At 35.4% G+C, this 13,722-nt stretch overlaps 1 protein-coding gene across 10 annotated transcripts in view; it reads left to right on the top strand.

The window, feature by feature from the left end:
- sun1b (Sad1 and UNC84 domain containing 1b) overlaps positions 1-9,796 on the top strand; it is a 34,375-nt gene extending 24,579 nt beyond the window's left edge. For 9 of the 10 annotated variants that reach the window (XM_048187912.1, XM_048187906.1, XM_048187925.1 and 6 more), the window contains 15 exons: positions 1,670-1,777; positions 2,004-2,102; positions 2,438-2,531; positions 3,764-3,822; positions 5,182-5,384; positions 5,501-5,755; positions 6,903-6,995; positions 7,141-7,184; positions 7,277-7,421; positions 7,501-7,767; positions 8,149-8,233; positions 8,315-8,430; positions 8,936-9,103; positions 9,250-9,342; positions 9,663-9,796. In XM_048187912.1, coding sequence (XP_048043869.1) covers positions 1,670-1,777; positions 2,004-2,102; positions 2,438-2,531; positions 3,764-3,822; positions 5,182-5,384; positions 5,501-5,755; positions 6,903-6,995; positions 7,141-7,184; positions 7,277-7,421; positions 7,501-7,767; positions 8,149-8,233; positions 8,315-8,430; positions 8,936-9,103; positions 9,250-9,342; positions 9,663-9,779 — 1,946 coding nt within the window. In that variant the 3' untranslated portion in view covers positions 9,780-9,796. The remainder of the gene's footprint in view (positions 1-1,669; positions 1,778-2,003; positions 2,103-2,437; positions 2,532-3,763; positions 3,823-5,181; positions 5,385-5,500; positions 5,756-6,902; positions 6,996-7,140; positions 7,185-7,276; positions 7,422-7,500; positions 7,768-8,148; positions 8,234-8,314; positions 8,431-8,935; positions 9,104-9,249; positions 9,343-9,662) is intronic. The other variant, XM_048187934.1, reaches the window with a different exon arrangement.
- Positions 9,797-13,722: the final 3,926 nt, after the last annotated feature.

Raw genomic sequence — 13,722 nt, 5'->3', positions numbered from 1 at the left:
GTCTAAAATGACTGTATCCACACAAGCAGCATGCATATGATTGATCACGTGCAGTCTGCTGGCTTAAATCACGCTAAATTACTGCCGTTCTCGACAATGCAACTTTGTAAAAGTGGGGATTTAGCACTTGTATGAAGAAGAAATATATACACAGATAGTGGATTGATATCAATTTAAGACTCAAACTTTCTTCGATACAAAAACATACCTTGTGTGAGTTCTTGTATTTAATGTTGATAACGAGGAAGAATGCAATTGTTCCCAAATATCCACGACTGCAAACGTGCATTATTATACAACAGGTCAAATAACAAAACGTACATTTTAAACACAGTACTGTCAGTATTTACCCTATTTTGCAACGAAAAAATATTTCTTACAAAACCAGAGCAGAACTACAACACACGAATGCGGCTTTGAACGCATCGTGAGTCAATGATTCAATGATTCATTCACAGCCACTTGCTTCGTTACTGAATGAATGACTCTGACTCACTCATAAAAACAGTGACTTGCTGCCACCTACTGGCAGTTATAGTTTGATATTTAAAAGTATCACTTTGTTTTACCATCATTGCATATTTCTCTATTAAACATTTTTTTATTTAAAACATTATTTATTTTATAAAGTTATTTATAAACGTAAAAATATGCACTGGAAAATCAATTTAGGGGGCAAATATTGTGCCTTAATGGCAAAGGTGTGACTGCAGTCGAAGTGGAAGAGAGGGGGTACGCAGAAGGATGGGAATCCCTTCAGGGGGTACTCCACTCTAAAAAGTTTGAGAACCACTGATCTAGTGAAACGATCGTTCATTTAAAAAAAAAAATATATATAAATTTAAATACTTATTAACCACAAATGATCATCTTGTACTGGTCTGCGATGCATCAAGTATTACATAGGAAGGGTCATCCAACATCGTTGTTTTACCCTTTTTTGTTTTGTTTTGTTTTGTTTTTTTTGTAAAGGCCGTTTGGCTTAGTCTTTGCACATTCACTTTGTAAACACTGAATCGGTACTTCCACCTACGTCATGCGTGACCTTTCCAACGTAATTATGTAATGCGTGGCGTATCGCAGAGCAGTGCAATATGATCATTTGTGGTTAAAAAGTATATAATTTTTTTTTTTTTTTTTTTTGAAAATCATTTCACTAGATAAGACCCTTATTCCTTGTCTAGGATCATGTAGAGCCCTTTGAAGCTGCACTGAAACTGAAATTTGGACCTTCAACCCATTGGTAGCCTTTGAAGTCCACTATATGGAGAAAAATCCTGGAATGTTTTCATCAAAAACCTTAATTTCTTTTCGACTGAAGAAAGAATGACATGAACATATTGGATGACATGGGGATGAGTAAATTATCAGGAAATTTTCATTCTAAAGTGACCTAATCCTTTAAAAGAACAACATTATGTGAAATAGAAATCTTTTGTAACATTATAAATGTCTTTACTGACACTTTTGATCAATTTAATGCAGAATAACAGTATTAATTTCTTTCAAATTTTACTGACCCCAAATGGTAGTGCATCATTTTGAATATATATTATTTTATAAATGTATATTCTAGACTTTATTCATACAAGCAATATTTCTTTCCATGTATGTATTTTCACTGAGTTTTATCTGTGATGTTGATGTCGTCATCACTGCTGACTTACAGGCGATGACTGCAAAGGGAAGCAGCACATGGAAACACACGTGGAGCATAAGCGCTATTCCTACACCCGCCACGTATTCACAGCCTTGTGGGCCCTTGTTTCTTACACAGGTTATACACCTTCAGATCTTTACACACCTTCCTAGTAGACATCGACTTCAGTGTCTCTTTCCAGGAGAGATGTTTTTTTTTCTATAAGCTTTCATGACATTACTTATATTTTCTATTAATTTGTTTCCTGAAAGTCTTCACTAAGGTGTAATGAAATTTGGTTGAAAGATAAATTGGATAGCAGGATGTTGTCTGATCGTCTTCTGTTTTAATGGCACACTCTCAGGTTACGGTCTTCTGAGGGTTTGCCGAAGCTTCGGCTCTGCCGGTGCGTTCGTGACTCGGAAGCTGAAGTCCGTTCTGTGGTTGGCCGTGTGTTCTCCAGGTCGATATAATTCAGACTCCAGCATGCTCGTATTTCTCTCTCACTTCCTTCTCTCTCTCACGTCAGTTTTTGGCTCATTAGATTTCCACAGTATTTGATCAGTTTTCAAGCACAGTGAACCCAAATGACTTCTTTCTGAAGACTGAAATCATTTTAACCAGCACTTCCTTTCTTAACTTTTCAGCGCTGGTGATTCGAGTGCACCCATCTCTGTATCTGATTCTTTGACTAATGATTCTCTTCCCTGAATCATATAAATCTGTCAATGTGTTACATGGACTGACTTTCACTCCATATAACTTCCTCTTCTGCTCTTACACATGTGCTCTGAACAGGGAAAGCAGCGACTGGCGCCTTCTGGTGGCTGGGAACAGGATGGTATCAGCTGGTGGCGCTCATGTCTCTGATCAACGTCTTTCTTCTCACCAGGTTAAAGTTAAAAGTGTTTAATCCTTTATATAAATATTGTGATTTTGCTTATTTTTTTAATACACTCTAGTCAAGTCACCTTTATTTTTATAGCACTTTATACAATAGAAATTGTTTCAAAGTAGCTTCATGGTAATAAATAGGAAATTAACAGAATTAATGATACAAACTTCATCAAATATGAGACAAGCTCTAAAAAGATAATGGTATCCTTATTCAGCTCAATGTTGATTCAGTTCAATAACAGGGTTGATGTTACAGAAATTCATCAATTTTGAAAAAAAAATCTGATTCAGCTATAAAGCAGAAGACAGCAGTGTCATTTTTCAGCTAAATTCAGTTCAACTTTGTTCTCATCCAATAGTGTAAGTGCAGTCAAATCCAATGGTATTGCAGGATATTACACTCTAATCATGTCATGAGCTGTTCTCTTTGGTCAGGATGTTAATATTGTCACAAATATTGTGTGCAGTGCTGGGAAGTAACTGATTACATGTAATCAGATTCCAAAAATTAAGTACTTGTAATTGGATTATATTACATTTTAAAATACTTGTAATCAGACTACAGTTACTTTTTTATTGATTACATGTTATTTCCACAATGGCAGTACATTTTTCATAATTCATTGATTCTCTCTGCTTATTTTTCTTTTTGTTTTAATCTTTTAAAATTTTCTTTCTTAAAAAAAAAAAAAGCCTTCCAGGTTTGTGACCAGCCACTAGTCATGTGAATATCACTGAAAACTGAGACCCACAGAGGAGTTGATCACTGGATTTACAGAAAAATTCTCTTTTAACAAGTGTTTTCTCAACATTGCAGCATTGCATATCTAATCAATTTTTATGATTTCATTGCATAATAGCTTTTCTTTAAAGTCACGAGCCCCAGTCTGGGAAACCCTAACATAATGTAGTATTTGATACACTTCATGTTGTTGACAAAGAATGGAATATATTTTCTTTTTCTTTGTATATTTATATCAATATGGTACAAGATAATCCTATTCAAATCAATGTGTTAAATGAGTTTAGGCAAAAGTAATCTAAAAGTAGTCGGATTACATTACCTTAAATGTGTAATGTAATGGATTACGTTACTAACTACAATTTTTGCCGTGTAATTTGGAATCAGTAACTGATTACAGTTTATAAGTAATCTACCCCATTCTGTTTGTGTGCATATGATAAATACTCGTTTTGACAGTATCTTTCTCTCTCTTTCTCTGTTAGGTGTCTGCCCAAACTACTGAAGCTTCTTCTGTTTCTGCTACCCTTCCTGCTGCTGTTTGGTGAGATTTGTATTGGATTGATTTGTAATATTTTCATTAAAGCAATTTAAATACATCACCTGCTTTCAAATGGAGCCCCATTTAATAGACAGAGCTGTAGATCACTGACAAGCTACACAATATCATGTTCATATCGCAGATGAATTGCCTTCGATAATGAACGTGATATTGCGTAGCTTGTCAGTGAACTACGGCTTTACTGACGAAATGCGCGTGACAATCGCATGCGATATATTGCCCAGCCCTATTATAAAGTCTAAACTGTCCTTCTGAGGTGGAAATACTTTTCCAGGTGGAAGACCTTTTGCTTATATTACTAACTTGCATGTAGATAGTTTTCTCCATGAAAATAGTCCTTCACAGATATATTCACTCCCTTCCTGCTGACACCGAGCAAAAGTAACCGGATTTGCTTGTTTAGCTGATATACAGATAAACACTACTGTTCAAAAGTTTTTTTTTAAATTATTATTCAACAATGATTAAATCAAATTAATTTAAAATAAAGATATTTATTAGGTTACAAAATATTTTTTTTTTTCAAATAAATGCTGTTCTTTTATCATTCTAGTCATCAAAGATGAAAAAAAAAAAAAATTATCACTGTTTCCACAAAGATATTAAGCAGCTCTACTGTTTTCAACATTGATAATGTTCATAAATATTTGAGCATCGAATCATCATATCAGAATGATTTCTGAAGGATCATGTGACACTGAATACTGGAGTAATGATGCTGAAAATTCAGCTTTGATCACACGAATAAATGACATTTTAAAATATATATTCAATAGAAAACAGTTATTTTAAATTGTAATAATATTACTGTTTTTATTGTATTTTTGATCAAAAAATCATTTTTTTATTTGGTAAAATACTTTCTCCTATTTGAATCTAATAAACACAGACAAGTTATATTAAAGACAGTCATTGTTGTTGCAATTCCTTTTAGTGACACTAATGGCACAGAAACCGTTGTAATGATCCAGACATTCCTTCACAAAACCACTGGCACTAATAAACAGCCACACTTGAGCAATCATCTGTAGTTATACCCAGATGGTTTTGCTTATTCTCTCGATTGCTTTCACTCTTATCCAAAATTGCACAAACACACACATTCTCCCTTTCTTTCTTTTTCTCTCCCTCCTCAAGATGCTGATGTGAAGTTGAACTTGTAGCCCTTATAATACCTTAGTAACTTAAAAATGAATGATCATATTCACAGAAGTGCCTTTTAAAAACTATTACGATTGTGTTTTTGTACCAGAAAGTCCATAAACTCCTTATATAAGCTTTTGAACAAAGTGATATTTAGAGATCCTATCTCTAAGGTTTCCCTCTTCTCTCCATTTATAGGATTATGGTATCTCGGTCCACCCATCGCTCTGTCCTTCCTGCCAGCTGTAAACCTCACAGAGTTGAAAACAGCGGTCACCTCTATCGCATCACTTCCTGCCCTCCTTTCTCTGCCATCTCTTCCCTCTTTACCTGCACTACCTTCTTTTACAAAAGAACCACTAGTTAAAGAAGAACACATCCCACCTCCAGTGATCTCACAGGTAATGAACCAGGACTGATCGGTATGGAATAATGCATCTAGAGTCAAATCTGATGCATGTCTGTTTCATTCAGCAAAAGCACATGATTTTAATCTAATTCTACTCTGCTCTGTCAGGCTGAGTCCATTAACAGCGAGCGTTTGGCTCGGCTCGAGCAGCGTGTGGCAACACTGTGGGAAAGCGTCCAGCAGGGGGAGCTGAAAGCCAAGCAGCAGCACGAGGAGGCCGTGGGTTTCGTTCAGGCCCTTCAGGACCAGATAAACACGCAAACAGACAGAGAGAGTCTCGGCCTGTGGGTCTCACAGCTCCTCGAGCCCAAGTTCACTGCGCTCAAGGGAGAGATGGAGAGAGAGACGGTCAGCAGGGCGGAGGTGAGAATGAGTGCGCTTCTGTTTTACCCACCAGGTTTTGGTGTTGTTAAGATCTTTAGTTATAGTCTCTTACATACAGGGTTCAAAATGATCATTAAAAAGTAAATATTTGGAAACATTTTTTATGGGGTGGTCATGCTTTTAATGATATTATCCACTGATTTTATCTAGAAATTTCATTAGTAGATGTTTTACAATAACTATCAAGTATTATATTGTATATAGTTGTTGTTATAATGTTTAAGAAGTTTAACCGTTTTTTTTTTTTTTTTTTTTTTTTGCCTTGCCTTGAATATTGCGTTTGAAGCAGATATATCTTGAAAAATAAATTAATAAAAATAGAGAATTTGAAAGCATATTATATGGGACTGTCCTGCTTTAAATGTTACTATCCAACTATTTTATTTCAGAAACATAATTATTAGATGTTTTTCTTTAAATAAATATTAAATATTAAAATATTATTAATTTTTTACAATTTGGTGAAAGTGAAAGATTTCATTTTTAGTTATTAAAAAGTTAAGAAGTTTAATTGTATAATTTCTTTATTTTTATTTATTTATTATTTATTTTGCCATGATTATCACCTTTGAAGCTGATATGACTTTAAAAAAAATCAATAAATAAGTTTTTTTTTTTTTTTTTTTTTTTTTTTTAATGAAGCATTTTTTATGGGACTATCCTGCTTTTAATGTTACAGTTTTATTCAGAAACTTCATTAATGTTTTTAAAATAAGTTTTCCTGAGAAAAAGTTTTACATTTCTATCAAATATTAAATGTTATTTTAATGTTTTTGTTTTTTTTTTACGATGAAAATGTTATATTATTTTTTTTCCATAAATCTCACCTTTGAAGTTGGTATGGTTTTAAGAAATGAACTAGATGAGTAAAGTTCGTAAACAAACTTTGAAGTTGGCTTGAGAAAGCCTGAGCAGAAAGTTTGACCGTTTTATAAGCTTGAAATTTGGAGGTTTTAATAAATAAATAAATATGCAAGTAAGAAAAAAGTTGATTGGCATTTTGCTTGTTTTGCTGTGTTTATGTACATTACATGCCTTCCTCTGTCCCCAGTGGCTTTATTTTAGCCCACAACTGCTCTTCTGTCTTGTTAATGTAAAGTTGTTTTGCTCTCACTGTGTGTCCCAGACTGAGGAACAGCGTGTGCAGCATCAGACGAGTCTTGAAGCTCGACTAGCTGAGCTGGAACTCCTGCTTCAGACCCTGAACTCTAGAACTGAGGTGAAACACACACTCTATTTACTGCAATTACAATTGAGAGATTTGTTCTCTCATGTCCTTGGATTCAGAAATGATTTGTTTCTATTGCAACGTAATTATTCATCTCATTCATCTAATTGTGTCTCAATTCTCTTCTCAATCAAAGGAAATCCGTCTGACACAGCAGACTCCAGTACAGGCCCCTGTCAGGTGCACATACTTAACAAATCTCCAGCAAATGTAGTTGTTTTGGGCACTTCCTGTCTCAGTATTAATGTCCGCTCTTGGCTTTTACTCTGCAGTGTTGGCGTATCTCAGGAGACGCATGCTGCTTTGCTCTCTGAGGTTCAGAGGTTGGAAGCGGAGCTGGGCCGCATCAGAGGAGACCTGCAAGGGGTGATGGGATGTCAAGGGAAATGCGACCGGCTTGACACCATACATGAAACGGTATGTAGTGTTTCTACGGCAGATAATGCACTTGTCCTGCTGCAGTTTTCACTTATATATACTCTGATTTCTTCCCCAGGTGTCGGCACAGGTGAGAAAAGAGTTGTATGCTCTGTTGTACGGCCGTAATGAGGGTGAAATGGAGATTCCCGAGCCCTTGCTGCCGTGGCTGGCATCTCAGTACACACGCTCCTCTGACCTCACCGCGACCCTCATGACCCTGGAGCGCAGCATTCTGGGAAACCTGTCCCTTCAGCTGCAGGAGAGCAAACAGCAGCAGTCCTCCACCGAAACAATTACACAGACTGTCGCCCACACCGCCGGGGCTGCTGGGATGTCAGAGGAGGTACAACACTCTAAAAAATAAACTGTTGGCTTGACAAAAAAAATTAATGCAACAGTTAGTTTTTTTAGTTCAACTTTGAATGAAATTGTTCAACCAACAAACAACATCGTTATATATTAAGTTCCTCTAACTCAAACACAAATTGCGATTCTCTCTTGAATCAATTCTGAGTTTCGTTTTTAACAGCAGATGGCACTGTGTGCTTTAGAAACAGCTGTACTCTGCTTGCTTCCAGTTCCTTTACACACACCACTTGAAACTTATATAAAATAATTATTCATAAACTTCAAAAAGGTTGGGCTGATCTCGCGTCATAAAAGAATTCTGAGGTCTTTAAAATCTCTGAAATTATACCAACCATGTTTTCTCTCAATCTTTCAGCAAGTCCAGCTGATTGTCCAGCATGCGTTGAAGCTGTACTCCGAGGATCGCACCGGTCAGGTGGACTACGCTCTGGAGTCTGGAGGTAAGCACATGTACAAAACGCATACATATGAACGTCACTGGCCTTTATAGAGATTTTTACACAAGACTGACGTGTGTGCAGGTGGCAGTATTCTCAGCACACGCTGCTCTGAGACGTACGAGACAAAGACGGCTTTGATGAGCCTGTTTGGAATCCCACTGTGGTACTTCTCACAGTCTCCACGTGCTGTCATCCAGGTACAGACCTAAAGTACACACTTTGTACCATACAGTGACTGATAACCTGAACCAGCATCACACAATATATGTAACTTTTCTGTAGCTTAAACGGTAGAGAATGTCACTAGCAACGTCAAGGTCATAATTAATGTTTAAACAAAATCAATTTCATTGAGACATCAGTACCAGTATTAGTATCAGTGATACTAGCCTTCATTCATAAAAAGATGCCATTAAATCAGTATTTAAAATATACTGTTCTTTAAGTTGTTTCTACGTTAATTTGGAGAGTAACTGTGAAATTATTACAATATAAAAATATTAGAAACTCCATTGTTTTCAATTGCGATTAATTGTGGTTAATTACAGGAAAATGTGCGATTAATTCGTTTTTTTAGTTCAACTGACAGCACTAAAATAAAAACAATAGAACAAAGAAGCAGGTGATTTTTCAACTTCAAAAAATTGTCCTTGAATGTAAGACAGAGAAAAAAAAAGATGTATCTTTCTGTCTGCCGTGTAGCCGGACATGTACCCAGGAAACTGCTGGGCGTTTAAAGGCTCCCAGGGTTATCTGGTGATCAGGCTGTCTCTAAGTGTGATACCTACCTCCTTCTGCCTGGAGCATATTCCCAAAAGCCTCTCTCCCTCCGGAAACATCAGCAGCGCACCACGCCGATTCTCTGTCTATGTAAGAATGCATGCATATGTCTGATTTATGAGCATGTACGCACAAATATTTCTGGCTAGATGCATAAACCGATGAGTTTTTGCGTGAAGAAGTGGGGTTTAGTCATGTGTGGTACAGTATTTAAGTCTCTCTGTCTGTATCTGCAGGGATTGGATGATGAATACCAGGAAGAAGGGAAACTTCTGGGTGACTACACCTATCAGGAAGATGGAGAATCACTCCAGATCTTCCCAGTTATGGTAAATACATACATACATACAGAATATGCAGTTGTATGATATCTGGTGTTTTTATGTGGATAAGACAGAAAGCCTAACCCTGATTTGGGTTAGTGAAAAATCTGTGAAGTGTGAACTGACCTCTTGAAAAGAGGTTGATTGGAATAAACTGAGTCTTGCCATGCACTTTATGTTCCATACCAGTCATTTATGTAGTTCTGTTTTAGTTAGTATGCTGCCTATGTAGACCGCAGGGCAGCTTACTAGGGTTTGAAGTAGTGCCAGATTGTTTGGCAGTGAGCAGAAGTGCTGACCACGTTTCATTTTGCATTTTTTTCCAGGAGAAGAATGACAAGGCCTTTCAGATCATTGAGATGCGAGTGCTGTCGAACTGGGGTCATCCCGAATACACCTGCCTGTATCGCTTCAGAGTTCACGGCAAACCTCACACTCAGTAAAGCCCCACTGTACATTACGATATAGCCCTTTATGTACATACAGGAAACGCTTGGACTTTGGTGCGGCATGGACGAAACTGGGCTTGCAAGCTACTTTTTAAGACTTTTAATACGAATGATGGCCAAGACAGAATTACAAGGAGCACAGCAGGAAAGAGCAACGCATTTAAGCGAAGGATTTCCTCTTATTTCCTTCCCACTCCCCAGTTCTTGCACTGATTCATGCCCTTTCGGCTGGGCCATGTGTTTCGCTCCTGCCCCGTAGAGGTATCTGTGCCTTCAGACAGAACATGCTTCTCTCATTTGGTGTATCTTTTTCTGTTGTTTTGTACAGAGAGGTGTGAAGTTAATGTAAGTATTTGAGTATCTGACTTCAGCCTCGGCCACTGGTCACTGTCGCTTTAACTAGTCTGCGAGGTCCCAGGGAGTGGTGATCAGCTACAAGAGGGATTTTATTATTTTTTTTTTTCTTGGTTTTTGAAACCTTTATCACCACTTAACCTGTAAACCTCACCAAACCTGATGAGAATGTGTATGGGTCATATTTCCCCCTTGAAATGTTAAATAATAAATCCTATATTACAGGTGCTAAGAAGAGGTTTTTTTTTTTTTTTTTTTTTTTTTTTGCATTGTGACAATATTTTCAAAATTAAGCAGCCCCCTCCCCAATTTACTGTAATGCAAAAAATGTTAACATTTATGATAGCATTTGTTTTACTGCTTTTTCCTTTGTACTGATTTAAATAATTAAATTGTAAAACAGTTAAAAAAAATATATTGTAGAGAGTGTTATTTCTCAATATTTTTTGAGAATTTATTCTAATAACATTTTTCTTTTGCATTATAATAATGTGGTAATTTTGGAGGGCAGTGTTCTTAATTTTCCAATGATGTGGTGATGCAAAAAAAAAAAATCATAAAACAGTCCTTATTTTATTTTATAATGTTGACTGAAGCTACTAATCATAGTTGTTATTTTTATGTGTTATTTAGGGCTCTTATTGTTTTTAGTATGAAATATGACCCAGACTTTTTTTTTTTTTTTTTTTTGTACAATAGAAATAAACTAATAAATATGGAAGCTTGTTTCCACCACGGAATAAAACAATTCAATAAAAAAATCTAAACAAAAGTTAACTGCGACTTTTATCTCACAATTCTGGTATTTTTGTCCTCACAATTTCGAGTTATAAAGTCAGAATTGTGAGATATAGTCGCAATTGCACGAAATAAAGTTTATATCTTGCAATTCTGACTTTTTTCTCGCAATTCTAACTTTTCTCAGTCGCAATTACATGAAATATAGTTTACATCTTGCAACTTACTTTTTTCTCACAATTCTGAGTTATAAAGTCAGAATTGCGAGATATAGTCGCAATTGTATGAAATAGTTTATATCTTGCAATTCTGACTTTTCTCAGTCGCAATTACATGAAATATAGTTTATCTCACTTGACTTTTTTTTCACAATTCTGACTTTTTTCTCAGTCGCAATTGCACGAAATATATTTTATATCTCGCAATTGTAACTTTTCTCAGTCGCAGTTACATTAAATATAGTTTACATCTCGCAATTGACTTTTTTCTCACAATTGCGAGTTATAAAGTCAGAATTGTGAGATAGTCGCAATTGCATGAAATAAAGTTTATATCTTGCAATTCTGACTTTTTTCTCAAAGTCGCAATTACATGAAATGTAGTTTATATCTCGCAATTGACTTTTCTCGCAATTCTGACTTTTTTCTCAAAATTGCGAGATAAATTCACAATTGCACGAAATATCATTTATATCTCGCAATTGACTTTTTTCTGCAATTCTGACTTTTTCTCACAATTGCGAGTTATAAAGTCAGAATTGCAAGATATATATATATATATATATATATATATATATATATATATATATATATATATATATAATAAAGTTTATATCACAATTCTGACTTTTCTCAAAATTGTCAGATATAATCTTTTAATTGTGAGTCCAATTTTGTGGAATAAAAGACTCACAGTTGCCTTTTTCTATTTTTTTTTATTTTTTTATTCAGTGGCAGAAACAAACTTCCATAGATAACAGCCATAAATTGTAAGAGACACTAGCTCAGATGGAAAATCTCCACAGAAGGGAACGGATGTTTATGTGAGCATGTGGACTGATACGTGTACACTTTAACAAAACTGGACATGAAACACTCACTGTTTGTTTGTTTCTCTCATCAGTAGTAATATCAGCGCAGTCATGACACTCTGCAGGAATGTAACTTATTGTAATTAGTCCTTTTTAATCGACTTATATCAGTGTTTATTTTGCATAAAGGGGTGTGCCCTGTCAACATCATCATTATTTTCCTTTTTATTGTTTTTGTTAAGCATTTGAGTTAAAGTAGACAATGCACTGTTGTGTCTTTATAAAGGAAATGTAAGTTGCACAAGTCCTATGTGATTCATTGGATATGTTTAAAAAGTCGTCAATGATATGTTGACCTAAAAGAGTCCGTTTGTAAAAATACTATTGATTTGTTTGTAACTATTTATTTTACAGAAGTTAAGCTCAGAAATAGGACTTTGTGCGTTGTTTTGTAAAATGCTTTTCAGTGCAAATTGGTCCGTTTATATTTAGTTTTGTTTGTTTTTTGTTTTTGTCATTATAAAATGGCTACAGTACTATTGTACCAGTAAAGAATTTTAATTTTGAGGATATTTGTATTTCTTTTTTTAAGTGTGGTTTAAGTGGTTAAAAATAAGTTCACCTAAAAATGTAAATTGTTTTATATTTGTATAGTGTGTGTGTGTGTGTGTGTGTATATGTATGCGTGTATATATATATATATATATATATAGTGTATGTATGTGTGTGTGTGTGTGTGTGTGTGTATATATGTATATATAATGTGTGTGTATATGTGTGTGTGTGTGTGTGTGTGTATATATATATATATATATATATATGTTTTTTTTTTATGGAGGAAAGAAAGTCAAACAAGTTCAGAACCACATGAAGGTGAGATTTGGTTGAACTGTTTCACATCTGTCAAAATCTGCTAAAACCAAAAATCTGTTAAAAGACGTGTTTGAGTGTTGGTAATGTTTTTATTTGCCAGCAGTCTGAATGATGGCCCTCATTTTGTATATTGCTCTTTTGTAAACCGCATGCCAACATATCTCAATTGCTACGCTGACCTGCTAATTATAAGGATATGGAGGAGTAAGAAACAATACCACAGAACATTACATAAACCTTTGCAAAGTATCTGGAAATGTAACAAAAATGAACAGACATGTTGTACCCTTATTAAATAAGGAACTGGCAGAACCTACAGAAAAGTCAAGGGCTGACGCTTTTTATAGAGCTTCACTAAATTGGAGTCCCAGAAATGTGCTGTTTTGCTTTTTTAATCCACACATAGACACTCCAAAGGATGGATATTACTTTAGTCACCGCTGTATTAACTTTCGAGCGAGTAATAATCATAAGTACGCAATCTACTAGAAGTGTAACCCTCTCGCTAGTTGCTTTTTTCGCCAGCAGAGAGCAGCACAATCAATCACAAGTGTCCTCAATGTGCGCGGCTGCTCTATATGTGGGTTGTGACCCGAAATGTTCTCAAATTCATATTATTTATTTATATTTTATGTGAAGTTGCACATGAGACGCAAATACTTTCTCTCTTTTGGTCGCTCACCTCTCTTCTCCGTCCATTTCACTGTCATGTGCTGAACTGAACTGTTCGCTTACATTAAAGCTACTGGATTGTTATTGTTTTGCAGGCTGCGAATTATAGGGCTATATGAGCCATTAATACGGCCTTTTGAGACTTTCCCAAAGGTCTTAATAAAAGACTATCATTTTTTTCTCTTATTTTTACATATAAGTGTGTGTGTTCAAACTTTTCATTTTCACCGACAAATAAACCATAACAAATCGCGTTTCCCCCGTAACCAT

Source organism: Megalobrama amblycephala, linkage group LG1 (genome assembly GCF_018812025.1).
Source record: "Megalobrama amblycephala isolate DHTTF-2021 linkage group LG1, ASM1881202v1, whole genome shotgun sequence".
Classification (NCBI taxonomy): Eukaryota; Metazoa; Chordata; class Actinopteri; order Cypriniformes; family Xenocyprididae; genus Megalobrama; species Megalobrama amblycephala.
Note: the sequence above shows the minus strand (reverse complement) of the source record. Positions and strands in the feature narration are given on the sequence as shown.